Source organism: Vulpes vulpes, chromosome 9 (genome assembly GCF_048418805.1).
Source record: "Vulpes vulpes isolate BD-2025 chromosome 9, VulVul3, whole genome shotgun sequence".
NCBI lineage: Eukaryota > Metazoa > Chordata > Mammalia > Carnivora > Canidae > Vulpes > Vulpes vulpes.
The window spans coordinates 104,008,205-104,034,444 of record NC_132788.1 but is presented as its reverse complement, the minus strand read 5'-3'; the positions used below and the strand labels follow the sequence as shown (position 1 = coordinate 104,034,444).

The 26,240-nt window shown below is 64.0% G+C and overlaps 4 protein-coding genes across 10 annotated transcripts; all 4 read right to left on the bottom strand.

The window, feature by feature from the left end:
- Positions 1–137: 137 nt before the first annotated feature.
- Positions 138–3,109, bottom strand: SNAPC2 (small nuclear RNA activating complex polypeptide 2). Its single transcript, XM_025985693.2, has 5 exons — positions 2,927–3,109; positions 1,653–1,760; positions 1,444–1,512; positions 870–1,164; positions 138–783 (listed from the first exon to the last, which is right to left on the bottom strand). The coding sequence occupies exons 1-5, from the start codon at positions 3,107–3,109 to the stop codon at positions 452–454; spliced, it is 987 nt and encodes a 328-aa protein (XP_025841478.2). The 3' UTR covers positions 138–451.
- A 48-nt stretch (positions 3,110–3,157) lies between these two features.
- On the bottom strand, positions 3,158–7,298 carry TGFBR3L (transforming growth factor beta receptor 3 like). Of its 4 annotated transcripts, XM_072721567.1 has the most exons (7): positions 6,952–7,298; positions 6,014–6,150; positions 5,632–5,942; positions 5,010–5,158; positions 4,750–4,908; positions 4,467–4,538; positions 3,942–4,077 (listed from the first exon to the last, which is right to left on the bottom strand). In XM_072721567.1, exons 1-6 carry the CDS (start codon positions 7,019–7,021, stop codon positions 4,471–4,473), a joined length of 894 nt encoding a protein of 297 aa, XP_072577668.1. In that variant the 5' UTR covers positions 7,022–7,298; the 3' UTR covers positions 3,942–4,077; positions 4,467–4,470. The 4 variants fall into 4 exon arrangements, with proteins under 4 accessions (XP_072577667.1, XP_072577665.1, XP_072577668.1 ...); XM_072721566.1 differs by lacking the exons at positions 3,942–4,077; positions 5,010–5,158 and adding an exon at positions 3,158–3,281 and having other exon boundaries at positions 5,625–5,942; XM_072721564.1 differs by having other exon boundaries at positions 3,840–4,077; positions 4,467–4,908; positions 5,010–5,142; positions 5,625–5,942.
- A 128-nt stretch (positions 7,299–7,426) lies between these two features.
- On the bottom strand, positions 7,427–17,202 carry MAP2K7 (mitogen-activated protein kinase kinase 7). Of its 3 annotated transcripts, XM_025985667.2 has the most exons (12): positions 16,977–17,202; positions 15,157–15,204; positions 12,045–12,186; positions 11,812–11,878; positions 11,614–11,727; positions 11,416–11,535; positions 11,142–11,249; positions 10,864–11,043; positions 10,679–10,759; positions 10,416–10,558; positions 9,738–9,783; positions 7,427–9,655 (listed from the first exon to the last, which is right to left on the bottom strand). In XM_025985667.2, the coding sequence occupies exons 1-12, from the start codon at positions 17,098–17,100 to the stop codon at positions 9,521–9,523; spliced, it is 1,308 nt and encodes a 435-aa protein (XP_025841452.1). In that variant the 5' UTR covers positions 17,101–17,202; the 3' UTR covers positions 7,427–9,520. The 3 variants fall into 3 exon arrangements, with proteins under 3 accessions (XP_025841452.1, XP_025841453.1, XP_025841450.1); XM_025985668.2 differs by lacking the exon at positions 15,157–15,204 and having other exon boundaries at positions 16,977–17,187; XM_025985665.2 differs by lacking the exon at positions 15,157–15,204 and having other exon boundaries at positions 11,614–11,878; positions 16,977–17,179.
- Positions 17,203–18,417: 1,215 nt separating this feature from the next.
- LRRC8E (leucine rich repeat containing 8 VRAC subunit E) lies at positions 18,418–26,025 on the bottom strand. Of its 2 annotated transcripts, none has more exons than XM_072721562.1 (3): positions 25,938–26,025; positions 22,535–22,677; positions 18,418–21,681 (listed from the first exon to the last, which is right to left on the bottom strand). In XM_072721562.1, exons 2-3 carry the CDS (start codon positions 22,670–22,672, stop codon positions 19,438–19,440), a joined length of 2,382 nt encoding a protein of 793 aa, XP_072577663.1. In that variant the 5' UTR covers positions 22,673–22,677; positions 25,938–26,025; the 3' UTR covers positions 18,418–19,437. The 2 variants fall into 2 exon arrangements, with proteins under 2 accessions (XP_072577663.1, XP_072577664.1); XM_072721563.1 differs by lacking the exon at positions 25,938–26,025 and adding an exon at positions 23,020–23,151.
- Between the last annotated feature and the right edge of the window lie 215 nt (positions 26,026–26,240).

The following is a 26,240-nucleotide window of genomic DNA, read 5'->3' as shown; positions in this document are numbered from 1 at the left end:
ATGGCAGCAGCCTTCCACTCTATGTGCCCCAACATCCCGATTCAGCCCCCAGCACCCTGAACTCTGGCACTCTGACTTCTCCTCTTGGCACTTTGCACCTCTACTACCATCTGTCACTCAGAAAGAAGGGAGCAAGATGGGTTGACAAGAACTTTACTCACAGTTACAGGACAGAGAATACAGGATGTGGGAAGGGACAGTATTTAACCGTGACTTTAACCAAGCTGCCCAGCTGCCCCCACCTCAGCTCTGCAGCCAAGCCCCTGTACACCTGTCTGCTGTCTCAGAGACTCCTGCTGTGTCGGTCATCTTAAAGGCCACCCCCTGCTACCCACCATGTCAGGGACCTTCCACCATGACTGGATCCTCATGACAACCCAGTGCCAGCCCAGGCAGGCCCGAGGGCCAGGGGGCTCACAGATGTCTGCTGTGTCGTCTGCCTGCCGGGCCTTCACCTTGCAGGGGTAGCTGCCTGGCCCAGAAATTCCAGGGGCACCAAGAATGGGTTCAGGGGACAGACCCCTGCTGCTTGCCAAGGAGACCTTGGTTCAGCAGACCCAGCGTTCTCAGAGGCCTGGGGCAGGGCCTGGCCTGACGCCTCCTGCCGGCTAGAGCTTGTCCCAGCATCCTCAGCTGCCGGCCCCAGGCCCTCACTGGCTGGGTCAGGCTGGGGGGCTGTCAGGTGGACGTACATGTCCGACATGTGTTTAACCAGGGCATCGCAGGGCAGGCGCTGCAGCTCCTCGGGAAGTGCCATAAGCAGGTCCAGGACCACAGCAGCCTCTGGAGATGCACACAGAGGGGTAGGGGTGAGGGAAAGGCGGGGTTTGTAACAGGGGACTCCTACCATCCCTGCCCGTGATCCTCACCAGCGGCAGAGAGTTCAGGGCCATGACACCTGCGGGAGACGGATGACAGGTACTTGTAGATCTTCTCAAAGTCCACGGAGAAGTCTCCCTCAGCCGAGGAAGGGTCAGCCAGGAATTCAGAAGATGCCTCGGGGGCCGGGCCATCGGGCTTAGGGGCGGGGCCAGGAGTTTCAGGGCTTGCTTCCTTCTGCCCTCCAGGGGCATCAAGCAACAGTAGCTTTCCACGAGCCTGCGTGGGCTTGGGAGGCTTGGAGTGCAGGAGGCTCACGGGCTCTGTGGCTGCGATGGTGAGTACCTGGCAGGAGGAGACATCACAGAGGGAAGGGTGGAAGTCCTCCCATCGACCACTCCCCTGCCCTGTGCAAGGCTGAGCCCTCCAGCCCCACCTGGTCACCAAACCCTCCCTGCGAGGGGGAACATACAGGAGCTGCCTCAGAAACGCGTGTCACTGAGGCTTAGGGTGTCCAGGGACAGGCCAGAGTCACAGAGCTGGCAAGAGGAAGGGCCCAGGAGCCAAGTCCCCCTTATTCAGACCTGTAGGGAACACCCCATCTTGCCTGTCAGATGGCTGTACCTGTGAGAAGGCCACAGTCAGGGCTTCCTCCAGCGGGCCTGTTATCTTCTCAGCCAGATCCATCCATACCTGGGTGGGGCGACCAGAAGGCACACGGTCAGGGGTCTCCAAGGCCTGCTCCTCCTGGGGATCCCCTGACCAGGTCATCCCCACCCCCAACACCCACACATGCCCCGGGGCTGGCCTTGTGGGCCCTTGTCCTGCCTCACCTCGATGGGGGCCGGGGTCTGTGTTTCTCGGCGCCTCGGACCCGGATGCAGCCTCTGGAGGGCCTCCCGGACCGCGCGGCCCTTAAGCTGCCGCAGGAAGTCCCGGACCTGGGGAAGAGAGAAGGAGGCCAAATGGGCCTTCTACACGCCCAGGGTTGGGGAGGGGGACCCACCACCAGCTCCCTAGCCTCCCGCTACCCAGGGGTACAGGTCTCGGTGTCTCTGCCCCGGGGCTCCGGGCCAGGCCACACGTGTGACCAGCCACCTGATAAAGATGTGAGGCCCACGGCGGTTCTGGTTCCTCGGCGCAGCCAGGGCCCAGCCCTGCTAAGCACTACCCTGTTCACCTCCCCACTTCACCCTCTCGGCCCTGTTTCCTGGCTCTCAATTCAGCCTCACTCCCGCGGGCTCCTGCTGCCCTTCCCGCCCTGTCCTGGGCCTCTGCTCCATCTAATTCCGGAGCCCGACTCCTCAGCCTCTCCTCCGCGCGTGGCCTCCACCTCGCCTCGCCTCGCCCCGCCCCGCCCCTCGGCCTCCCGCCCCGCCCACACCCAGCCTCCCTCCCAGTTAGCCCCGCCCACACCCCTCCCCGCCCCTCAGCCGCAGGTACGCTCCGCCCACCTCCAGCCTCTCCCAAGCTCGCCCCGCCCCCAGCCTCGCGTTCGCCCCGCCCCTCAGCCGCAAGCACGCCCCGCCCACCCCAGCCTCTCTCCCAAGTTCGCCCCGCCCCCAGCTCGGCCGCCCCGCCCCAGCCTCGCGTTCGCCCCGCCCACACCCCCGTCCCTAGCTCGGCCGCCCCGCCCCTCAGCCGCAGGCACGCCCCGCCCACCCCAGCCTCCCTCCCAATTCGCCCCGCCCACACCCCGCCCCTAGGTCGGCCGCCCCGCCCCTCAGCCGCAGGCACGCCCCGCCCACCCCAGCCTCCCTCCCAATTCGCCCCGCCAACACCCCGCCCCTAGGTCGGCCGCCCCGCCCCTCAGCTGCAGGCACGCCCCGCCCACCCCGTCTCCCTCCCAGTTCGCCCCGCCCCTCAGCGGCAGGCACGCCCCGCCCACCCCAGCCTCCCTCCCAATTCGCCCCGCCCACACCCCGCCCCTAGGTCGGCCGCCCCGCCCCTCAGCTGCAGGCACGCCCCGCCCACCCCGTCTCCCTCCCAGCTCGCCCCGCCCGAGCCTCGCGTTCGCCCCGCCCACACCCCGCCCCTAGCTCGGCCGCCACGCCCCGCCCCCTCCTAGCCCCGCTTCCAGCCGCGTTCCCTTCCCAGGACCCCTCACCTCGGTCTCGCTGCGGCCCGGAAGCTCTTGGGCCAGCTCAGCGGCGTCCGGCTCCGGCTGGCCCTGCCGCGCCTGCAGTAGTCGTAGCAGCTGACGCTTCTCGCGGGCGCTCCAGGCCGCGGGGCCCGTCACCTCGCCCAGGTAGCGCGCCGGGGCCGTTCGCCGCCGCTGCGGAGGCTTCATGCCGGCGAGGGCGGTGTCGGCGTCCCGGGCCCGTTTCCCTGGCGGGCGGCGCTACGGAGGCCGCTGGGGTCAGAAAGCGCCGCGCGGAGGCGGAAACAGATGGGGCGTGGCTCCGCGTTTATGGCTGCAGGGGGCGGTGTAGCGGACGCCGACCGAGAGGCTGGCCTGCGAACTGCGGTGGCGGCGAATGAGACGCCCCCGCCTGCATATTATCTCCCTCTCATTCGTGACCTGGAGCCGAGACCTTAGACCCCCTGCCCTCCCTCCGTTCCGGGCCTGAGTCTTGCGAAACTCCTACTGTGTGCGTTGCTTCTCCAAAAGGGGTGGATCCTGGCCGGAGCCTGGGCTGTCGGGGTTGAGCCGCCCGTAGGACCTAGGGCATGTGATCTGGCCGAGCCGAGCCTCATTTTCCCCATTTGTAAAATGGAGCTAGTGGTCCCGCTCGAGGGAAGGTAGGAACTCGGACAGGAGACGTTTGGAGAGCTCTAGCCTAGCAGAACTGGGCAAGGCCCTCGCGAGGCCAGGGTCCAGGCGGCAGGGGTGGACCGCAGGAGGCAGGTGGGCAGGTGCGGGGGGGGGGGGGGGGGGATGAAGCGGAGCTTGTTCAGACGCAAGCAGGTGGGGTTGGGTGCCCCTGTCTGTTTGGGAACAGCTCCCTTGGGTCTCCCCTGGCCCCCATCTGCTTCCTGCCCCCTACACCCGCGCCAAGCACACACGCAGACTTCAGAACTCAGCGGGTCAGACCAGATGTTTATTTGGAGCCCGGGTTGGGAGGGTGCGAGGAGGGGCGGGGCGGGAGGGCTCAGGGAGCAGGTCCGAGGTCGGCCGCGGCCGGTCCGGTCCTGGTGGGCCTGGTTCGAGGCCGTGGCTGGCGTCTCCATCCCTGGGGAGGGGCTCCCCGGGCTGAGCGGAGGAGAGGACCCCACGCAGGCCGCCCCGTTCGCGGCCCATCCCTGGCCGCCAGCAGTCTGCGGGAGTGAGGGGGGGCGCTAGGGCTGAGCGGCGAATTCTCCTGGGCCCGTGTCTGTCCGACGCCTGCGGACCCCTCTGTGGCACAGAGCCCGAGGTTGGCCGCGGGGGACCCGGTGCCCGAGTTTGAATTCCAGCTCCACCGAATGTTGGGACTGTTTTTTTTTTTTTTTTTTTGAATGTTGTGACTTTTGCCAAGTTACTTCAGAGGGTGCCTCGTGTTTCTCATTTCTAATGTGGGGATTATAATAATGTCTACCTGAGAGCTGTTACGAGGATCAAATTAATGAATAGGCGTGAAACGCCCTGGCACAGGGAAAGCGGATGAAGTCATTGTCATCAGGTCCCTCTTCCAGCTGTCCTACCCCCCCGCCCCGCCACCATTTACCTGCTCACTGGGGCCTCCTGGGCTGGGGGCCGCTGGGCGAGTCCCTCGGGGCCGGGCCTGGGGCTGGGGGCGCTGGAAAGGAGAGGCAGGCGGGCTGCGGAGCCGTCGGGGTGCCGCGCTCGGGCCGGGCCAAGGGCGCCCCCTGGGGGCCGCCGCGGGCGTGGCGCCGGCAGCTCTACGCGTGGCCAGGCCCCGCCGGCTGGGTCGCGGCGACCCGGGGTCCCGGACGCGCGGGAACGGGCCGGGGACCGGGCGGAAGCCCCGGCGGGCCCGAGGTTGGTACCTGAACGCGCACAGACGAGGCCGAGCCCGGCGGCCAGCGCAGCGCCCAGCACGAAGGCGGCCAACACCAGCGCCACCACGGGCGCGGGCTCCAGGGCCGCCGGGGCCTGGGCGGGAGGCTCGGGGCGCACGGCTCGGCCGGGGACGCCCTTGGGTGGCCCTGTGGGAAGTCCGACGCGGAGGCTGGGCCCGGCCCCGGGGCCCCCAGGCGCCCTGCCCCCCCCCGCCCGCGCCCCCTGCGGGGGAGGACTGCGCGCTCACGCGGGGGCGGCCGCGGCACGGTGACCACGATGGGCTGCGTCAGCGTGTGCAGGTGGGGGCCGGCGGCTCCCAGGCTCTCGCCGCTGCCGCCGCCGCTGCCGCCGCCCGCGCACGCCTCGTCCTGAGGCTGACACTGCGGGGAGGGGGGGAGGAGGCAAGGGCCGGGACTGTCAGGCCCCAGGGTTCGGGGACCTGTTCTGGGGCCCCCGAGGGCTCCAAGTGTCCAGCTCTGCTGCAACCGGGAGTCGCACCGGCGAGCGCCTGGAGAGTCCCCCCCCCCCCCCCCCCCCGGCCTGTGGCCCAGCCCCCTCCCCGCCTGTGAGGACTCAGCCCAAGGCCGCGCCGGTGGTCTGAGAACGGCAGGCCGAGATCTGGCCCCGCAGGCGCCCTGCCCCAGCCCCCCAGCCCTGGAGGGACCGCAGCTCCGCCCGAGGCGTCCCAGAAGGTGCCCCGGGGGACCCTGGGCAGAGCCCCGCGCCCCCACCCCGTCCCTGAGCCCAGCCACCAGCCCAGCCAGGGACTCTCCCCAGCTCCGAGGGGCCCCTCGGTCCCCAGGCTGCAAGGGGCGGCTCCTGCAGAGGCCGGAGGAGCCCAGCCCCGGACTGGCCCGCGCACCAGCGAAGGCGGCGGCAGCGTGGGAGGCGCGGGCGTCCGGCGGGCTCCCCGGAGGCGGCGGCAGCGGCTCAGCTGGCAGTGCAGGAACTGCACCGAGGCGTTGAAGACCGGGCGCAGGCGGAAGCTGAAGCGCACGGGGCGGCCGGCGCCCGGGCGCGGCGGCGGCGGCGGCGGCGGCGGGAGGACGACCGAGGAGTCGGCGGGGCAGCCCCCGCGCAGCAGCGCCAGGGCGGGCCCCGGGGCCGGGCGGGAGGACGGCGTCACGGAGCAGCGGTGCAGGACCAGGCCCCAGCGCGGGGAGGGACGGGCCAGGGCCGCCTGGGGGGCGGGGCCGTGGTCAGCGACGGCGCCCCCACCGGCCGGCCCCCCGGGGCGCCCCGCGGCCACACCTGCACGAACACGCGGCTGTCGGCCGGGACCTCGAGCGGCCCCGCGCGGCGCGGGAAGGCGTCCTCCGCGTCCGACAGCTCCAGGCTGAAGAGGGGTCGGCGCAGCCAGGGCCCGGGCGCCGCCGGGAACGGAGGCGCTGGCGGGGGGACAGGGTGACACCAAGGAGGCCCGGTGCCCCCTGGCCCCTCCGGGCCCGAACCAGCCTCCCCGCCGACTTTGCAAAAGGGGTGCTGCTGCGGTCGGGGATGGTCGGGGATCCGGCCGTGCAGGCTCCGCGCCCGGTTCACTGCGTGCCCAGCAGCCGAGGCTGGGAGCACGACCGCGCTGCCTCCCGGGAGGACTCCCCCTTCCCAGACCTAGATTTCCCCACCCACAGCAGACCTGGGCATCCCTGGTGGGGAAGAGATGAGGGGTGCCTGATGGGGGGGCAGCGGTCAGGCTGGGCGAGGGCTGCTCTGTGGGGGCAGTAGGGCCAGCTGCCCCCCTTCCTTTCCAAGGGTACTGTAACTAATAGGGAAGGGGACAAGGCAGGTGCTGCCCCTTTGCCCAGCCAGCCACCGTGGCACAGTGGCAGCCCAGCCAGCCACCGGGGTCTTGGTTTCTCCGTTTGTCCAGGCTCCTCACTCCCAGACTGAGGGCAGGACACGGACACACACACACTCAGCTGGGATCCTCGTCAGTGTTCTCAAACATGTAGGATGGTCCCCACACACGTTTCCTAGAAGCATTCATACACTGCTCTCCCACGTCCCGGGCCTCAGGGTAACTGCTGGGGACTCCCAAGAAGTCGGGGTTCCCCCCAGGAGCTGGAAACGGGCTGGAGGCAGAGCCCACCTCCCACCCACCCGTCCCCGCAGGCAGGGTAGACGGGCAGTGCAGCCAAGAAGGCCGACACGGGCCGGCAGTGTGATGCGCCGCGTCCCCGGCCCATACGTACCAGGCGGCCCGCTGGGCACGGAGGCGATCCTGGGGAGCAGGGCCAGCAGCAGGAGCGTGGCACCCAGCATGCTGGACTGGCCGTGGAGTGCACCCCGGCAGCAGCGGCGCCAGCCAGGCAGCACCCAGGCCTGGCAGGTGGGCAGGCGGCCCTGTCCTTGGCTGAGTGGCCACCCCAGGAGGCAGGGAGCGGGGGCGGTGGACTGGGGTGTTTAACAGCCGGCGCCCAAGGCCTGCCAGGGATTAAGGGCTCCTCTCTGGCCAACCTGTGGTGATCGGGGTGGTGGGGAGGGCGGGCACCTCACTACAAATACCACCCACCCCACTAGCCCCCAGGCCCGCTTTGGTTTCCACTCCACGCAGAGGCCTCATCCACCAGAACAGCCGGGCTCCCCCCACCCAAGGTCAGGGCTCACAGCCCCTTCCCACCTCCTGCTGCCAGGTCCTGCCAAGCTCAAGACAAACCACAGACTCGATGGAAGAAAAGGGAGGGGTTTTATTCTCAAGCGTCTAAGGATTTACAAACGAGAGCATTTCGTTTTAAAAAGGGCTGGGGGGGGGGGGGAATACTGGCGACCAGAGAAGGGGTTGTGGGCCGGTGGCCTGTGCCAGGCCACCCCAGGCCCCTGCCTGCCCGCTCCACCCTCTGCCTGGTCGAGAAGGATGGCTGGTGACTGGCGACGGAGGGAGAGGACAGGAAAGAGGCAGAGGGGAAGAAGAGGTTCCCCCCCAGGACCCCCACTTCGTGACGAAGGGGGGACAGGGGCGGGCAGACACACTCACAAAACAGAAATAGTTAAATAAAAATAAATCCAGGTGGCTGGCCCCAGGGCCTCCGCTGGCCCTGCACCCAGCCACAGAACCTTCCAGCTACCTACTAAGGTCCCCCCGTGGCTGGGCCAGGCGAGGGAGGGTGGGGGGCCAGGCCTGGTGGCCCCCCGCCCTGCCCCCATCCCCTCACAAAGGGGACTGGGGCAAGAGAAGGCGGCCGCTCCCCTCCCAGGCGGGGGAGGGGGGCATGGGGGGGGACAGAGAGCAGAGAACTCGAGTACTTTTGAACATGCGGCGTTTTGTCAGTATGGAGCAGGAACGAGAGTCAACAGGACAGACAGGATACAGTGATGCCTAGGCCTGGACGGCGTCTGCTACGTCCGGCCAAGTTCCTCACCTTTGGTGTTGGTTTTGTGGTTCTGTGGGTTTCTGTTTTTTTTTGTTTTGTTGTCCACTTGATTTGCATGCATCACCAACAAAAAGGAAACACACCCCCTCCCATTCGGGGCTGCTGCAGAGGGCTCCTGCGGACTGGCCAGCTCTGGGGGAGTCGATGGGCGCTCAGGGGCACTCCAAGGGCATGACTGTCTGCACACGCCCAGCCCTCAGCCAGCCCCACCTCCATCCTGTCACACATCCTCGAACCCCCCACACCCGCCCCTTGCACCCTCCATCCCTGCCTTCCCTGGGGCCCCAGGGCCCTCGGTCCTGCCACTGACTCCCTCCACCACCTCCCTGCCGCGGCAGCGTACGCTGCCCTCACCGTGCCCTGCGCCCGCCGTCCCTGAAGGCCACCCTGTGTGGCCACGGCCCCTTGGGCTCCCTCCACGCCCCCTGAGGTCCTCAACTCACCAGCCCCCGCCCCAGCTGTGGCCAGTCTCCAGCCCCGAGGGAGGAAGAGCTCCCCAGAGCCCACCTTTGGGGCTCGGCCCCCGGCCCCAGACGCCTGGACCCACAGGCGGTCGGGGGCTCCACCACAAGCAGCTAAACATGACTTTGGTAAAAGTTTCTGAAGGTACCGACAAACCCCCGTGAGAAGAAACTCTTCTCCCCCCCAACCCCAGACACCCCACCAAGTACAATAAAATACAATAAACTCCAAAAAGGACCCCCTGAGATCAAAGAGAGACAGAGAGAGAAAGAGAGAGAGAGAAAGAGAGAGAGAGAGAGAGAGAGAGAGACCAGCCCAGGCCCAGCTGCAGTCGTTAATGCCCAGCCTGCCTTCCTGGGGCGAGGACACCAGCCGACTGACTCGCCATCGCCGGAGACCTAAGTGGACTGAGTCCCCCCCCCGGGGGGGGGGGGCAGAGCCCGAGTGTGGCCAGGAGAGAGGCAGAGGCAGGGAGGGAGATGGGGAAAGCCAGAGAGGTAGACGGGGTGAGAGGGGGAATGGAGGCAGGGAGCATGTTTGCGGAGGGGGGCAGGGGAGGGATGGGCGGCTCTCTCCGGGCCCCTGGGGGCCGCCCCAGCCCAGAGGTTACGACTGAATAAATAGCGAGTCTGCTCGTGGCCTGCTGTCTTCCGTTCACAGTGTCTGTCAGGGGGACGCGCACAGCCGGCTGACCCCGGGAGGCCGGCTGACCCCGGGACGGGAAGGGCTGGGGCCTGGCGAGCCCGTCTGTCCACGGCCGCTGGGCAGGGGGTCGGGGGTGGGTCGGCGCCCCCTACTTTCTGTCCTCAGCCTTCGGCAGCTGTCCAGGTCCCAGGTCTCCCCTGGCGGGCAGCTGGGTGGCCAGGTGGGGAAGGGGGGGCCTGTGGCCATGCCCCTGGCCCCGGTGGGGCTGGCCGCCACCACGTGGCTACCTGAAGAAGGGCAGGTGGTGCTGGCTCAGGACTCCGCTCGTCCTAGGTGACTCAGTCTTCGCCATGACATCCTTGAACCAGGAAGCCACGTCTACCTCCAGCATCTCGTAGCGCTTGATGAAGCTGTGTTCCTGCGGGGCCGAGGGGGGCGCTTAGAGGAGGAGGGAGGCGCCCCGTGGAGGGGAGCGGGCGGGGAGGGGCCCAGGTACTCACAAGTAGCTTATTATACTTTGGTCTCTTCCTGTGATCCTTAGTAAGGCTGAAGGAAGAGAGAGGAAAGACAAGTAAGAGTCGGGGAAGGAGGGGCCCGGCTGCCCCAGGGACTCAGGTGTCCCAGCTCTGAGACAGGGGTCTTTGGAATCTGTGGGAAGGAGCTGCTGTGTGCTCGTGGCCCTGTGCTGCCTGCTGAAAAGCCAGAGGACCCGGGGCCTGCCCTTGGGAATCCCACCTGCGACAGAAGCCCAAACTGGACTGCGAGGTGCTCACGGGAGAGGTAAGTGGGGCTCTCCCGTGGAACAATCCAATGTGGACATCACGTGGGCACAATCTTGCTCGTGGCTGCCAGATGCACGGACCCCGCAGCCCTGCAGGCGCATCTGCTTGTCCACAACCTTCGATGGCAAAGCCCAAGGGCCACCCTGCCAACTGCCCAGGGCCAGCTCAGGCTGGGTCCAAACCCAACTCCTAATTCCCGGGGCTCTGGCTCCTGTCTGCATCCCTGCCCTCAGCGCTCGCCTTCCCGTTTGCCTTCCCACCCAAAGCCGCTCCCAATTCCACAGTTATGTGTGTGTCGGGGGCTGCCCCACTCCCCTCCAGCCCCAAACCCCCCAGCTCTGAGCACCCGGCCACACCTGACCCTGCCCCGCCTCCCAGAGCGCAGGGGTTCCTCACCAGTCTTTGACGAAGGACTGGAAGTCCCCTGAGAAGCCCATGTGGCCGGGCAAAAGCGGGGGCTCTTCCTGCAGGACTTTGGTGAGGACCTCAAAGTCTGTCTTGCAGTTCTTGTAGGGAAACTGTCCCGTCGCCAGCTCCACCTGAGAGAGATGAACAGGCTGGACGGGCTGAGGATGGCTTCCTCCCTCCCATCTTACTGCCTCCCTTTGCATCCCAACAAGACAGGGCCCCCAGCCCAAAAGGCAGGCGCCCCAACTCACCAAGGAGATGCCCAGGCTCCACACGTCAGCCCGGATATCATAGTCTGGCTTGGTGGGGTCCGGAGGATCTATGCGCTCAGGCTGATGGGGGCAAGAAGGGGAGGATGTACCCCAGGGGCGGGGCAGGTGTGCCAACCAGATGCCCTCATGCCCACCCGCCAAGGCGCTGAGGGGCTCCCACTCACTGCCATGTAGGCGGCACAGCCGGCGCTGCGCGTCTTAGCCTTAGAATCAACAAGACGGCCACTGATGCCGAAGTCACAGAGCTTGATCTGGCCCCGCTCGTCCAGCAGGATGTTCGAGGGCTTGACGTCACGGTGGATCACACCATGCTTCTCCTTCAGGTAGTAGAGCGCCTTCACGATCTGTAACGAGGACAGCAGGAAGGTATCCGTGACGGGGGGATGGGCCTCAGTGGGGGGTGGTGGCACCCAACCAGCCACAGGCCTGCCCAGCTGCTCACCGCCACCGTCATCTTGCCCAGGATCCGCTCGGGGATAGGGCCCTGCACCCGCTTCTTGAGCTTCTCAGCGCACGTGCCCATGAGCTCCATGGCAATGAAGACATCCGTCTGTGGGGACGGCACTGGGTGGCTTGGGTGCAGCCGCACCCTTGCGCCCACCCCACACAGACTCCAGCCCCGGGGGGGACACCCAGAGACGGGCAAGGAAGAGAGTCGGGGAGCCCACAGAGCGGCAGGGCCCCATCGGAGGCTGTTCCAATGGGTGCGGACTCACGTTAGTGATGAAAGTCCCGAAACACTGCACAATGTAGGGGCAGTCATGGCTCTTGAGCACCACATCCAGGTCCATGAGGATCCGCTTGTTCTCCTCCTTATTCCCCGAGCGCCGCATTTGCTGCGTGGACAGCCAGGGAAGCCTTAGAGCCGGGGTCTTGGGGCAGGGGGCCCACCTGGGGGCAGGGGCAGCCCTCACCTTGACTGCAATGACGTGGCCCGTCTTCCTGAAGCGCATCTTCCACACCTGACCGCAAGTGCCGCTGCCCATCTCCCCCAGGTTCTCCAGGTCGTTGATTTCTGCCTGGTAGCGCTGGCAAGGACAGCCAGAGCTGGAGGATGTGCCAGCCTCTGCACCATGCCCCCACCCCAAGACCGAGCCCCGCCTGGGTGGTACCTGGCCTCCGATGGTCAGGTAGCCCGTCTGCTTCATGATCTCCTGCAGCTTCTGGTCAATCTCGATGCTGGGGGGACAGGGAGGAGGTCCCGGTGGAGGAAGATCCCAACCAAACTGAGGCCACCCCAGTCCCCAACACACAGGGGTTTCTGCACATTTAACCACCCTCCTCCCCAGGGCAGGCAAAGTGGCCCTCCCCACCCTGACTTCCTGGCCTCGTTCCAACAGCTCACCTCTCCATGCTGCGGGGGGTGAACAAGGTTGACGGAAGCCCCAGCATGTGGCGGGGCCGGGCAGGGGGTGTGGGGTGCTGTGGCGAGCTCTCGGAGGACGGTGAGCGGCTGCCGCCATCATTGGCCAGCGGGAGCTGCAGGGCTGGGGAGGGGGGTGAGAACCACGGGTGAGAGGGGGTTAGCCAGCAGCTGACACTACGGGGCCTCGGGACTCTGGTCTTCCCCTCCCTGGCATCAGATAGGCCAGCCCAGAACCCCCACCCCCACCCCACTGGGCTGGAGGAGCTAGGGTCTCCCTGGCCGCTCTCAGGGTCCTTCTCTCACCCCCTGACCTGGAAATAGATGGAGTGGGCTGGCAGGGAGAGGTGGTCCCCAGAGGCTGAGGGATGGTCCCCAAGTCTATGCTGACACAGGATCACGGCCCAGAGACTGACGGCATCCTTCAGCCAGGCAGCCTTCCTGATGTGTCCCCTTCCTCCCCGCCTCTGCCCGGGAAGCAGGCCCAGGGCCACAGAGCCCACACTCAGGACCATGCGAGGAGGGAATGCCCGCCAGGATCAGCCTGGGTTCTGGTCCTGTTGGCAGCACTGTACATGGCTGCCCAGTAAGAATCAAGTAGACCACCCAGGGGGTAATGGGCGAGGGCCCCACATTCTGTTCCAGGGTCAGGGAGGGCCACACTCTAGCCAGCAGGCTCATCTCTGAGCCTCCCGGCTTGGCCTGCAAAGCTGGGGCCAATGGGTGGGGGGACAGGACACCAGGCTGGGCCTGTGTCCTTTGGGTGAGGGGATCCAGGTGGCACAGCCCCTCCAAGGGCTGGTGGGATGGGGGGTGGGGAGCGGGACAGGCAGTGGGGTCTTCTCAGCAGCCTGCATGCGGACAGCTTGGGCATGCTACAGGCAGGCAGGCAGGCAGCGGGCAGGCAGCGGACACCCCAGGATGGGCAGGCGGCATTCGGGGATCGGGAGGGCAGGAGACAGACAGACAGATGGGAGCCAGGACTTGGGGCCCAGCTGCCCAGAGGAGGCACTGCAGAGACAGGCCAGACAGGGGCCCGGGACAGGACAGCAGGTTCCCTGAAGGGCTAGGATCCTCCCTGGCTGGGCTGGCAACAAGGTAGGGGACCAGAGCCCCATGTGCCCCTGGAGAAGACAGATGATCCCCCACTGAACCCTCGTACCCCAGGCCCTGGTGCTCTGGAATGGGATCCCTAGCTGGGTAGGGCACTGGCTGAAAGAGCTCTCTAAGTGGGGCCAGAAGAGGACCTTTCCGTGGAGAATGGCCCAGAGGCCTGGGGTCTGCAACTCTCCCACAACCCTCAACTGACACCCTCTCCTCTGCCTACGCCTCCTGCCGCGGTCCACCCCTTCCTCCCACAGTTCTGCAAGCACCTGGTGATATGGGCCCAAAGGACAGAGACAAATATGCTTGAATTGCTGGTATCGGGGCACTTTCTCTGCCTTGTTACCTTGGGACCCTGGCCACATCTAGAGCGAGGGAGCAGCTACGTGATCCTAGCCTGCAGTCGTAGGAGGGATACAGGTCTCCTCATGCCTGGTCAGAGCAAAATAAGAGCTCTGGGGACCCCAGGGAGATGGCCAGGCCCAGCACCCTGCCCTGGCCTGCAGGCCTCACCTCCTGTGCTCCCTCTCTCCTGCTCTAGTCCCTCTCTGTGTTACGTCCTTGCTTCACTACTCTGTGAGGGCCAGAGTCAGAGTCCTAACCCCTCCCTCTCTGGCTCAACAACCTCAGGGGCATCTGAAGGCCCCCATGCTCCCCTGTACCTGGACTCTCTGGGGACACTGCCAGGCTCGCACTCCCTGGGGGTGTCTGGGCCCCTTTTCTGCCCCGCATGGTCAGGTCCTCTCTGGGATGAGGACCACACCCCTACCCTCTCCACACTTCTTGGGGCGGGAAGGGAGATGCTTCCAGTGGTCCTACAAACTGAAACACGGTGGGGACTTGAGGGTGACCAGTGAAGGGTGGCTAAGGTGGGGGGAGGAGAAGTACACAAAGGCCCCAAGAACAGAGGTTACAGAGGTGGTGACAGGCCACACGGCAGGTCAGGAGGGCACAGTGAGAGCAAAAGGCTGAACAAGAGAGAAAGAGAGAGAGAGAACAAGAGCGCATGGAAACACATGGCCTAAAGGAGCCACAGATGTACCAGGCTGTCAGTCCAACACGCATGTACGCGCACACACACAGCGCATGGCACAAACCCCCACACATGTACAGACAACATGCCGAGAGCCCTGAACAGGGCCAGCCTCACACTGTCTTACACACACACACACACACACACACACACAACCTGCCCAATTTAGCTCCCCCTACACAAGGGCCAACTGGACCAGACCTCACCCAGGTGTCTGTCTCTCCTGCTCTCACACTCTCTCTCTCACATACACACGTGCACACCCTCCCCATCTGCTCCAGACCCGCAAGCAACCGCGCTCAGGCCTCAGGCCTTGGCGGGCTGCTTCCTCTACCTTCATTCACATCTCCCCACCTCCCCCGAGCCTGTGCTGTAATCCCAGCTGCTCCAGAGGCTTCCCCGACTGACCACCCCTTGCAGAACCCCAAGCTGGCTCTACTTTGCCTTTTCTACAAGGCATCACTGCTTTGTCCACTTCTCCCAGACCAGGAGAATGCTGTCAGTGAGCGTCAGCCACACAACGAGGGGTCCTTGGTCCATTCTGTTCGCTGCTGTGTCCCTAGAGCAGGGCAGTACATGTTGGCTGTACGGTTGAAACAAATCAACAGGCACAGCCCGATGGCCTAGCCCAACTTTCCCTCTCTCTCTCTCATACACTCACTCACACATGCGACCTCTCACAGGCGGCAGACTCCTGGTCAGTAAAGGAGCCCACTTCCTCTTCCAGGGAGTCCAAACCTGAGCCCGCCAGGAAGGGAGGAGTGGAAGGTGAGCGGACACAGAAGAGGCCAAGTGGGCCAAACACTGTTGATCACTGATTGTGTGGAAGGAGAAAAGAGTGACAGGCGCACACACGCACACACAGCATGGGGGGTGGGGGAGAGGGCATTCTGCGGCGGGGCAGCGGTTAGGTCAATGGTGCAGATGTCCAAGCGACGATGATAAAAAGGCTGGTACCTGCTCGTTGGGACGGGGCAGGAGCAGGGCTTAGAGTGATCACAATAACTGGATGGGGAAAAGGAAGAAAAAAAACAACACCACGATAAATCACAACAGAAACAACTGATTTGTCCAAAAGAAAAGAAATCAAATCATAACGAGGAAGAGGGGGAGGCGCGAGGCACCAAACTGCAGAGACGGGTAGAAACCGACAGAAATGGGAGGACTGGGAGGATGGGATGGAGCTGACACAGACACAGACACCTGAAGGGGGCTCCTCAGGGGCCTGCCCGCCGTGGGCCTCACCATACCTCACTCTGGGACAGCCACCCTGTAAGGCACCCCTGGCCCCAGACCCAGCCCTGTCTCATCCATGCTGGGGCCAGGGGAGGCAGCACTGCAGAGCCCAGCAGGGACCCTCCAGTCCTGGGAGGCCTTTCTGCCCCAGGGAGGAACCCACACCACCCCAAATCAGGAGAGAGATATGGGGTGTGGAGCGCACCCAGGGACTGGGGGCAGTCAGGCCGTGAAGATCAGGCTGGGTGAATGGGGAGTGACTGCAATACTCTGACATGGGGGTGTGTTCCCCCTCCTACCACCAGCTACCACCTGTAGCTACCCACAGGGAGCTACATAAGCTACAGGGATCAATCAGAAGTACAAAGGAGGGCAATTTGCCAGCTCAAGAGAGAGACACAAAGTGTGTGATGAGGTGCTACTCATCAGGTCTGTGGGGAGGGTGAAGACCCGATGCCCTCCAGCTGAGAGACTTGGGGAGGGGGGTTCAGTGAGACATAACAAAGAAACTAGACAGTGGTCCAGTGGTCGTGGCAATCCCAGGTCAGGTGTGATTGTTGGGTGGAGAAGGGCAGGAGGAGGCAGCTTTTGATTCCAGGCGACAAGATGCAGGGAGATACACAGAGATAGTGGGATCAGATAGGAGGTGTGTGTGGGCTGGGAGGTCTAGATATCACCACCTTGGCTTCAGGTATCCCTAGGCCAGGTGAGTGTGGGTGTGCAGGAAAGAGGAAGTCACTCGAGTCCAGTGGGCGAAAGTTGCCAAGCTGAGAGTTCGGTGTGTATTTTTTGAGAAGCTAGACAGTCACCAAGATGGTGGCAGTGAAACGGGTCAGAGAAGTGTGAGGGGGCCTGGTGTATGTGGGTAGGGTGTGAGTGGGAGGGGGCCCCCCAGGCCCAATTACAAGGTCCCCGCCCCGGGGGGAAAAGGGATTACCGGACACAGTCACAGGAAAGGGGGTCAGAGGAATAGGGAGTTACAGTGATCAAATGACCTTAGGTGTCACCTGGGCCAAGTGTGCTTGTGTGTGAGTGTGAGCGCATCCCCCACTAAACCGTATGACAGGGACCCAGGTGCCGAAGGGGAAAGGGGCCTCCTGCCAGTCACTGAGATGGCAGGAGTGAAGTCGTCCGGTCGGAAGAGACGTGTCCGTGTTTGCGACGAACCTGGATGTGGTCACAGTCGCATGCATTGGAGGGAGCGCGGCTCCGGCTCTGGGTAGGTGACGGTGACATAGGCTCTGAGGATCCCGGGGAGGGGGCGGGCCGTCAGGTGGGGGGCCTTGCCGGGTAACTAGGCTCGTAGGCCCCGTGAGGGGGAACCCCTACGTTGGGGGCAGAGCCGCCCGGGAGCCCGCGGCCCCACGCCCCCCGGGTCACCGTGACCCTCTCCGCGCGAGCCGACAGCAGGGGGTATGGGGTGGAGAGGAGGAGGAGCCAGAGCGCCCCGGAAGCGGGGGCGGGGCCTGACGGCGGGGGCGGGGCTTCCCGCGGCGCGCGCCCCGCCCCGCCCGCCCCCTCCCCCACGCTGCCGTGCTTACTGGGCCTGGGCCGCTGGGGGCTGATATCCAGGTTGAGGTCGATCCTCCGCCGGGCCTCGCGGTTCTCCTGCTTCAGCTTTGCTTCCAGGCGGGACAGCTTCTGCTCCAGGGAGGACGCCGCCATCTTCCCCGCCGCCGCCGCGCACCGCCCGGCCGCCCGTCAGTCCGGCAGACAAACACCGCACTGCGCTTGCGCCTGGATGACCCCGCCGGGCCGCCGTCTCTCCCCGCACGGCGCATGCCCGCGGCGCGCACTCGCCCATCCCTCGTGCTAACCTCCGCGCATGCGTGCCTCTTCCCCGCTGGAGGGACGACGCCACCTAGAGCTCGCGTCTGGCAACGTGCAACGCCTCTCCTGGTGGTGCGCATGCGCGGACTGCGTGTGGCAATCCATTCACACTGTTGGGCCCAGAGCGGCGGGCGGGGGGAGCGGCGCGCCTGCGTGCAGAGGGGCGGACGCGATCCCGCGCGCGGCCTTTACTGCGCCTGCGCAACCTTGGCTCGTTTCTCTGCCCCTGTTGCTGGGAGTAGCTCTTGCAGCGTGTCCTCCCCAGCTTCGTTCTCGCTCTTCCCCTCCCGGCCTGTTTTCTGGCACCCACGCTCTCCCAGCACTGCCTTTCTCGTCTGGGACAGTGCTTCATTAGGATCCCTGTTAGGCTTAATTGCTGTCTCTTCACCATAATTAGGCGCCCGTGGGGAGCCCTTTCTATTTCGGCAAACTCGGGGTTGGCCAAGGGCTGGCGGGAGGGGCGGGGTAGGGCTCGGTCACTGGAGGGGCCCCAGGACCAGGGGCATGACCCCTGGTCTCTGGACAGGGTGAGGGTCAGGGCCAGAAGAGTTCCAGGTCAGCCCCCTCAAATGGGGTATTATAGGACTTTCATCTTCCCAGCCCCGGAATGTGAGCCCAGCTCGTGGACAGTGCAGAAGATGGGCCTGGGTGTTAGGGCGCCTCAGCCTGGCCTCCCCGCGGCTCAACTGGTCTGTGGGCGCCCGGGAAAATGCCCCCATCCTGGATTTCGGAAAGCAGCTTGCGTCTGCTCTCAGTTGCCAGGAAGAGGCTCGCATTTTTCAGACTCCTTGAGGTGTCCAGGCCCGGGAGGTCAAGGTCAGGCAGGCTGTGCCCTATGCCCTTCCTGCTCCTGGTCCAGCACGGGAACACTGGCGGGCGCGGAAGGCTTGTGGGGACTCCCGTGGTGACAATTTGCGGGTGGAACAGATGCGAGAGTGTGGAGTCCGAAGAATAATAAGGAATGGAGAGGAAAGGGAGTTCTCCAAAAAATAGCTACGCAGATGATGCCTGATAAGCCCAGGTCTCTCCTGCCTCTGCTTCCAGGACAGAAACTCATACCCTTGATTCCGCCATGTGAGTGTCATTGCTTGCCTGTTATTGGTCTGGCGAAATGGAAGGTTTAGACAAACAGTGGATACCAGAGATCGGAAGTTTAGTTCTCATAATTCATATTATTTATTAAGCACCCACTGATAGATGCTCTCTCACACAGGAAACACTGGAAAGACAAAGTCCCTGCCTCTGCTCAGAAAAATTTAACTTCCTCGGCAGGCATTCTTAACACTGGAGTCTGCCATCCTTAGGATGTCCGTGAATGGCCCTCTGGGAAAACTGGGGGAATTTGCTGACTGCCTAAAGTTGCTTGTGGAACTTTGCATGTATGTGTACCTGAGCATTTTCCTGGGAAAGGAAACACCCAGCTTTTCTCAGATGTTCAAAAGGTGTAGGACTTAGAAAGGGTTCAGAATCCCTGCTCTGGACTTGCAGATTCCGTAGGTCCGCAATTCCCAACACACAGGTCTAGGACCACCTGCATCAGAATTACCTGGGATGCGTATTTGCAGGCAGGTTCCTGGCCTCCAGCCAGACCTGAGTCAGTCTTTCAGGGGTGGGGCCCAGGATGTTTTGTTTTGGGGATGTTGATTTTGATGCATAGCCAAACACGAGAACCATTTTTCTGATTTTGCGTGTCCGTAGCAAACAACTTATAAATAAGGATTTGGCATCAAAGTTGGGGGCGAGGGTCACTCACTAGTCCCTTGTGTCTGTGTCCCCTCCTTGGGAGAGAACCCCAGCTCTAAGGTGTTTTGAGGGGTGGGGGAAAGGGCTGAAATCCCATTGGGATGTGCCCCACCCCCATATATGGCACTAACTAGGCCAGAATGTCCGGGGTGTGGGCAGGACAGCCAGCCAAAGACGCAGGTGTGGTTTGGGTCTGAGAATCCTATGACTGAGTTAATCCCTCTACGACGTTCCACCCCAAATCCACAGCCTCTCATCTCTTCTCAGACAAACCAGTCCCAGGATCTTGCCTGGAACCCATGGTGGCTGATGCGTCTGCTCCTCCTCTCCTGGCCTGGGCCCTCTTGGCCACCTCTCTTGAAGACAGTAGTAGAGATTCTGCAGTGGAAGCATCCAGAAGGCCTCTACCCAGCCTTCCCCACCTTTGCTTCATTCCTCCTCCAGTTTCTCCCGCACCTCTGCCGGCAGGCCCTCGTAAAGGGTGTCTTCTACGAGGAGCCCCACTTTCTTGAGCCCCACACAGTTGCCAAGCTCTTCTGGTAGTGCCTCCAAGCGGTTGCCCTTGAGCTCCAGGCGGCTGAGGGCTCTGAGGGCCCCCACCTGGGACGAGAGCTGGCTCAGGTGGTTGTAGCCCAGAAGCAACGTCCGCAGCTTCCGGCAGAAGAAGAGCTCATCAGGCAGGGCCTCCAGGGCATTGTAGGACAGAGCCAGGTGCTGCAGGTTCTGGAGGAGGCCCAGCTCGGGCGGCAGGGAGCGTAGCCCATTGTGGGAGATGTCCAGCAGGCGGAGGCCGGAGCACATGCCGAGCTGGGTGGGCAGGGTCTCCAGCTTGTTGTGGCTGAGGTAGAGCTGCTCCAAGCCCCGGAGCTTGCGCACGTGCTCAGGGACATAGGCGATCTGGTTGTGCCACAGCTTGAGCGTGACCAGCTTGCGACAGTGCTGGAAGCTGAGGATCTCTTCAATGGACCGCAGGTGGTTGTCCCTGAGGTCAAGTTCCTGCAGCGCGCCCAGGCTGAAGATGGCATGGGGGATGCGCTCCAGCCCACAGGCCACCAGCTCCAGCTCCCGCAGCGCCGCCAGCTTCTTGAGGCTGTTCAGGGCCAGCAGGCGGGCCCCGTCGTTGTGCAGACTAAGCCGCTGCAGGTGCCCGGCCACGTCAGTCACGCTGGCCGGCACCTTGCTGGCATTGCTCCGCAGAGACAGCGCCTTGAGCTGCTTCAGCTCCCGGAGGCTCTCCAGCGCTGCTGCCCGAGCCAGCTCCGGGGGGAAGAGCCCCTCGAGGTGCAGCTCCTCCAGGCCACGCAGCCCAAACACCCACAGGGGCACGTCGCGGAGCTCCTCGCACTTGACGCAGATGACCTTCAGGCGGTCTCGCAGGAAGATCTGCAGCGAGAAGGGCAGCCTGGCGGGCGAGTGGAGCAGGCTGAGCTCCTGCAGGTGCACCAGCTGCGAGAGGCCCGGGGGGAAGGTGATATCACAGATGGCCTCCAGCCGGAGGGCTTCCACCTCGCTGAGCTCGAAGACGGTGTCCGGCAGCCCCGGGAGCATGCAGAGGGCCAGCTCGAGCCGGCCCCGGGCGTTGCGCTGCAGCTTCTGCCGCAGCTTCTCAGGCGTCCACTCGTGGTTCAGGTTGAGCTGCTTCAGGCGGCTCTCGCTGACTTCGGAGAGGAAGACGGCGAAGCGCTTGGAGTAGAGGGAGTCGTACTGGTCGATGAGATGTAGCATGAAAGCAAAGTCATTCTTGACGTCGGGTATGTCACCCATGCCGGTCTCCTCCCGCACAGAACGGAAGGAGTACTCCTTGAGGGGCCGATGGAAGAGCCAGTAGAGCGTGTAGAGACAGGTTAGCCCATAGACGCACACGAAGGAGATGTAGCAGAAAGCCAGCTTGGAGAAGAGGTGGGCCTTGGTGTGGTTGCAGCAGAAGCTGGCGTAGCCCGTGACCTCCGACGTCTCTACCCTGCAGGCCACCAGGAAACTGATCTTCTCCACGTAGACAAGGTTGTAGACCAGGATGGCAAAGAACTTGCAGACCTTGAGCACCGTTTGCCGGATGTACATGGTATACAAGATGTCCCCCTCCTCCACATGCACACGGAACTTCTTGACCTTCTCAAACAGGGCTTTGGCCTGTTCACCCTCCTTCTTATCCAACAGGGTGACGGCCGGTGGCTCCGTCACCACCTTCTCAGGCTCCACCAGCACCTTTTCCTTCTCACCCTCATTAGCTTTTCCTGGTCCCGCGGAGGCCTCCACGGTGGCCGTCACCCGTCCAGAGGCGGGGCCCTTATGGTTCTCCCCAGAGACCTCAGACAGGGCCCGTGTGGTCCATGGCGAGTCGAAACATTTGCCCAGGATGGAGATGAAGTGCTCGATCTTGGAGCTGGTGCCAGGGAACTTGAACCAGAAGCTGGTGCAGACCATGAAGATGAGCGTGTGAATGACGACCAGGTAGGGGAAGTACTTGGCGTACCAGTGGAGGGCTGTCTCGTAGCAGAGCTGGTTAATGAAGCTGTACTGCTGCAGGTCCAGGTTGTTCTTGAGGCCGCTTACCTCCCGAAGGCCCGCCATCTGCTCGGAGACCCCCCGTGGCAGCAGTTGCTGGCATGGGGCCTCTGATAAATTCTCCCGGGGTTCGTGACTCGGCAGACAGATGATCTTGTCCTGTGTCACCTGGGAGTTGGGGGGTGGTGGTGGAAAGAGGGTCAAGGAGCTAAGTCAGTTTGCATATTGGGGGCGAGAGAGGCAGGCTGAAGGCAGGAGGCCCCCCGTCCCTGACTGTCCCTAGCTGGCCATGGTTTTGGAAGAGTCGCTAAACCTCTGAGTGTCAGTCTTTGAAAAAAGGAGTTAAATTGAATTGTTTTCTCCCGCTTGTGCCCCCCCCCCCCGCCAGCTCCCGCGAAAGATACTGAAGTCCTGATCCTTAATACTTGTAAATAATAAAAAAAAATACTTGTGAATAGATAGTCTTTGCAGAGCAGATGCGATCAAGGTAAGATGAGGCTGGGGCGCCTGGGTGGCTCAGCAGTTGAGCGTCTGTCTGCCTTTGGCTCAGGGCGTGATTCCGGGGTCCTGGGATCGAGTCCCACATCGGGCTCCGTCTGGGGAGCCTGCTTCTCCCTTTGCCTGTGTCTGCCTCTCTCTGTGTGTGTCTCATGAATAAATAAATAAAATTTAAAAAAAAAAAAGGTAAGGTGAGGGCATTAAGGTGGCCCCTTATCCGGTATGACTGGGTCCTTTGGACGTAGACACACACACTGAGGGAACATGAGGGGATGTCACCTCCAAACCAAGGGATGCCTGAGGCCACCGGGAAGCCGGGAGGGAGAAAGGCATGGGACGCATGCTCCCTCCAGCCCGCGGAAGGAAACGACCCTGCCCACTCGGATTTCAGGCTGCCAGCCTCGGGGACTGTGGGACAGTAACCGGAAGCCTTCCGGAACCCCCAGGCCCCGCCCCCGCCCCGCCCCCGCCCCGCCCCCACCCCGCGCAGCGGCCCGGCCCGCCTCCAGCCTCAGCGCCTCACCTGCAGGGTGCAGCCGAAGACCCCGATCATGAGCATAGCCACGGTGAGGTACTCGGCCAGCACGTCCCACCAGGGTTTGAGCACCTTGAAGGCGGGCTGCTGCTCCGTGAACTGCTTGAACTCGGCCACCGGAATCATCTTTCCTATGGCAGAGGAGGGGGCAGGGGTTGCAGAGACTCTCAGGAGGGGGCGCCTGGTGGTGGGTCCCCAGAGGAACCGGACACAGGCCTCTGCTCCCAGTGTGTGCCCTGCCCCGCCCAAATCCGGCGGAGCGCAGGGCTGTGTGCCCCCTGCCCCTCTCCCCCAGACCTCACACCTCCGTCGTGAAGCCAAGCGACTACCCTTCTCCCCACTCCTGCTCCCTGGGATCCCTGCCCCCATCTGGCGCTGCTTGCCCTTTTCAGAGGTCAGGAAGGGCAATCCACAGGGCCCCTGTCCCCCAGCTGGCCCGTGTGGCCCTCTCCCAGAACCCAGCCACCGCCCACCCTTGATGCCAAGCCCGAAGCACTCGCTCTGCTGCTCCGACTCCAGACACCTGGTGTCCGGACGGCCAGCCCCAGCTTCTCCCGGCCGCTGGGCCAGAGAGTGTTTGAGGCTCAGGACTTCCGGGGTGTGGGCCCCCCACCCCCTTCAGGGGCGCTCCAGGCACCACCTCCAACCTCCAACCGGAAAAGCCGGCTGGAGCCTGGCTCTGGTTACAGGGCCCGAGGGGCAGGGAGTGGCAAAGCTGAAGGCTGGTCAGTTAGAGGGAGGGAGGACTAGGACACCTGGGTTTCTGGAGGCCTTAGTGCCCAGAATCTGAGGCAGAAAACAGAAACCGGGCCTCCTGATTGGAGGGGTAGGGGGTGCCAGGATGGCCGAGCGGGAGAGGATCAGGAAATGGGCAACGCAGGGAGACCAGGGTGACACCTACAACCAGGCCGGGGCTGGGTTGCCAGGCTCCTGGGCGGCCAGCCCACTCTGTCTGTCCCTGGGTTTCATTTTAGACCAAGGTATCATTATTTCAGATACTGACGGCCAGGAGCAAGTCACATGGGGGCGTGAGCCAGAAGCTGGGACATCACCCTTCCAGGGGGGCAGCTGGGGAGCCTCCCTCCTCCTCCCCAGGCTGGACAGAAGGAAAGGAAAGCAGCAAGGCCCCCACTGCTCCCGAGGGGGCTCCTGGGCTGGCCTGCCCCTCCCAGCATCCGTGCTCCTCTACAATGCCAGGCTTCCCACGTGGGGTTCCTGGAGGCTGGGCAAGGAAGGGAGACATCTGGGCCATTGGCGGGTCCCCCCGCCTCCCACCCACTTCCTAGGGAGAACCTGGCCCTGGCCCACACCTCAGCCAATCACTCCACACTTCCCTGCCTCCCTTTTTTGGGCCCCAGGTCCGGTGAGACCGTGGGTGACTCCTGGGTGGGGATGAAGTGGAGGTGGGCAGGGATACAGGATGCTGGGCCTTCCCACCAGGCTGAGGGCGGGGCGGTTCACCACACCTTCTAATCCCATCAGAGGCCCTCATTTTGGGATGGCAGGGGCAGGGCCCCCTGACTCAGGCCCTGACTCACCCAGAGCCAGGCGCAGGCAGGGGGAGCACAGAGGGAGCACACGCTCCCTGCCACGATGCCCCATCCTTCACTCAGTGTGACACCCTGTCCTAAAAGACAAGCTGAGAGGCAGTCCCCCAGTGTATCACTGCTGTCACCGGGGAATCATAGAAACATCCACAGGGGAGTTCAACAGCCCCCACAGGCCGGATGTCCACTGTAGCCGTCAAAGGGGACACGTGGGGGCATTCTGGGGTGTGCGTTTTGATGCAGGTGGGTACCCAAAGCCAGGACACACTGAGCTGAGGGGAGACCCAGGAGCAGTTCCAGCCAGCCACTGTTCTCCCTGCCCTGGGGACCTGTCCCTGTGAGGGACCCCACTCAGCTATTGAACCCCAGGAGAGTACTTCTGGGGGCTGTGACAGAAATACACGGCAGAGACCAACTTCCTGCGTCGGTCCATCTCCCCATTGTGGGTGCTAGAACTCTGGCACCCACCATACCAGGACTCCAGTGTCCAAGGCAAGAAGGCAGAGACACCCAGGGTCCCCCGTGGGAGGCCCTGTGGCTCCCACGGAACAAGGTATATACACAACACCATCAGAGGCAGACACTGGGGTTATCATTATCTGTCTCCATGACTCAAACTTGATGGTCTGAACCTGCCATTAAGCTTCCACAGACACAAGACTGGCCCCCCCTTTGTCTGAGCAGGGCTGGTGGGAGGGCTCCGGGGTGGCGGGCTTGAGGGATGGGGCGTCTAGAGGAAAACAATGACAGGGCCACATGCAACTTATGGCCACCAGATGCTTTCAGTGCCTCCTTTTATCCCAGCTCTGTGATGGGGGAGGGAGGGCGCTGCCCATTTTCCACTCTCATTTTCTAGACTCACCAGGAGCGAAATAACTAGCTCAAGGTTTCACAGCTACAAGTGGTATTTAAGGCATAACCCCCAAGTCTCATCTGTCTGGTAGCACCCCTCTGTTCTGGTGGGTGAGGACCTCTTGCTGAGATCCAGGGTCTCTGCCAAGAGAACCTCAGAGGGGAACTCTGGCAGAGATCAGATGGGCGGATGGCTGCTCTTCGGCCAGGCTGGGGGGGGGGGATCCTAATCCTCCCAGGACCAGGTACTGCCCTGCCCAGCCTCAGCCCCACCCACCCATACCTCACCCCTGCTTCTCTCAGGCCCTCCCCAAACCCCCAGCTGGCCTCCCCAAAGCCGCAGTGGTGGTGCTTCTGGTCGGCCCCCCCTCCCCCACAGCCCATGCTAATAATGGGCAAGGGAGACGCAGTGACAGTTGTCAGCCCTGTAACAGGCTTTGGAGCACACAGGTCCAATCTTTGACTTTTACACAAGAGAAAAAACGAGCAGGGGAAAAAAGTGGGAGAAACTGAGGTCAGGGGTGTGTGTATGGGGGGGGGCTGGGAGGGGCTTAGCAGCAGATCTGGGCCAGGCCCCAGGCCTGGGGACTCCCAACCTCGTACTCTTCCAAGCTGCCCTCCCAGGACTTGGGCGCCAAGGGAGTCTTGGGGTTGAAGAGTCCCAGGGGGGGCAAGCCGGTGAGGACCCCAAGGCGGAGGGTTCTGGAGCACACAGGGGTTCGCAGAGGGGAGTTGTGGCTGTGGTCCCAGCAGGCAAGGGGAAGGGATCCAGGTCAAGACCCCCCGTCCCGGGGTCTCCCGCATCCTGCAGACCTTCATTCCGTCCTGGGCCAGGCCCGCCCGCTCCCCGACGGCGCCCTGGGGCTGGCCACCCGCCGAGGCTCTGGCCGCCCCCACGCCCTCCCCAGCTCCCTGTGCACCCGGCGGGCCGCTCACGTGGGCCCGACCCCCGCCCCGCCACCCGGTCCCCAGGGACACAGCCACCTACTCACCGCTCGGGCCGGGACGCTGGGCCCAACTCCCGGGTCCCTGGGAGCGGAGCGGCCGGGACTCCCGCAGAGTTCCCAGGCCCGCCTGGGTGAGTCAGGGCGGGGGGCGGGACAGGAGCCCGGGAGCCGCCCCGCCCCGCCCGCCCCGTGGCCGGCCGGGCCCCGCCTCCCTGTGGGCCCTCCCGGGTCGCCCCCCACTCCGGGCGCGCGGGGTTGCGGAGGAGGACAGTCCCAGGCCGGCCCCACCCCCCAGGTGGGTGAGGGGCGGGCCGCGGGGGCAGGGGTCTTAGAACTTGGGGCCGGCTG

Excerpts from the sequence above, each read along its gene's own strand:
- TGFBR3L (XM_072721564.1), bottom strand. The coding sequence starts at position 7,021 with ATGCTGGGTGCCACGCTCCTGCTGCTGGCCCTGCTCCCCAGGATCGCC. Across the intron at positions 5,943-6,013 it reads ACAGCCGCGTGTTCGTGCAG|GCGGCCCTGGCCCGTCCCTC; the intron begins GTGTGGCCGCGG and ends CCCGCCCCCCAG. Across the intron at positions 4,909-5,009 it reads CGTGCCGCGGCCGCCCCCGC|GGCCACCCAAGGGCGTCCCC; the intron begins GTGAGCGCGCAG and ends GACTTCCCACAG.
- SNAPC2 (XM_025985693.2), bottom strand. The coding sequence starts at position 3,109 with ATGAAGCCTCCGCAGCGGCGGCGAACGGCCCCGGCGCGCTACCTGGGC. Across the intron at positions 1,513-1,652 it reads AGACCCCGGCCCCCATCGAG|GTATGGATGGATCTGGCTGA; the intron begins GTGAGGCAGGAC and ends CGCCCCACCCAG. Across the intron at positions 1,165-1,443 it reads TGACTGTGGCCTTCTCACAG|GTACTCACCATCGCAGCCAC; the intron begins GTACAGCCATCT and ends TCCTCCTGCCAG.
- LRRC8E (XM_072721562.1), bottom strand. The coding sequence starts at position 22,672 with ATGATTCCGGTGGCCGAGTTCAAGCAGTTCACGGAGCAGCAGCCCGCC. Across the intron at positions 21,682-22,534 it reads TCTTCGGCTGCACCCTGCAG|GTGACACAGGACAAGATCAT; the intron begins GTGAGGCGCTGA and ends CCCAACTCCCAG.
- MAP2K7 (XM_025985665.2), bottom strand. The coding sequence starts at position 17,100 with ATGGCGGCGTCCTCCCTGGAGCAGAAGCTGTCCCGCCTGGAAGCAAAG. Across the intron at positions 11,536-11,613 it reads GCCACGTCATTGCAGTCAAG|CAAATGCGGCGCTCGGGGAA; the intron begins GTGAGGGCTGCC and ends CTGTCCACGCAG. Across the intron at positions 9,656-9,737 it reads CAAAGTATAATAAGCTACTT|GAACACAGCTTCATCAAGCG; the intron begins GTGAGTACCTGG and ends TCGGCCCCGCAG.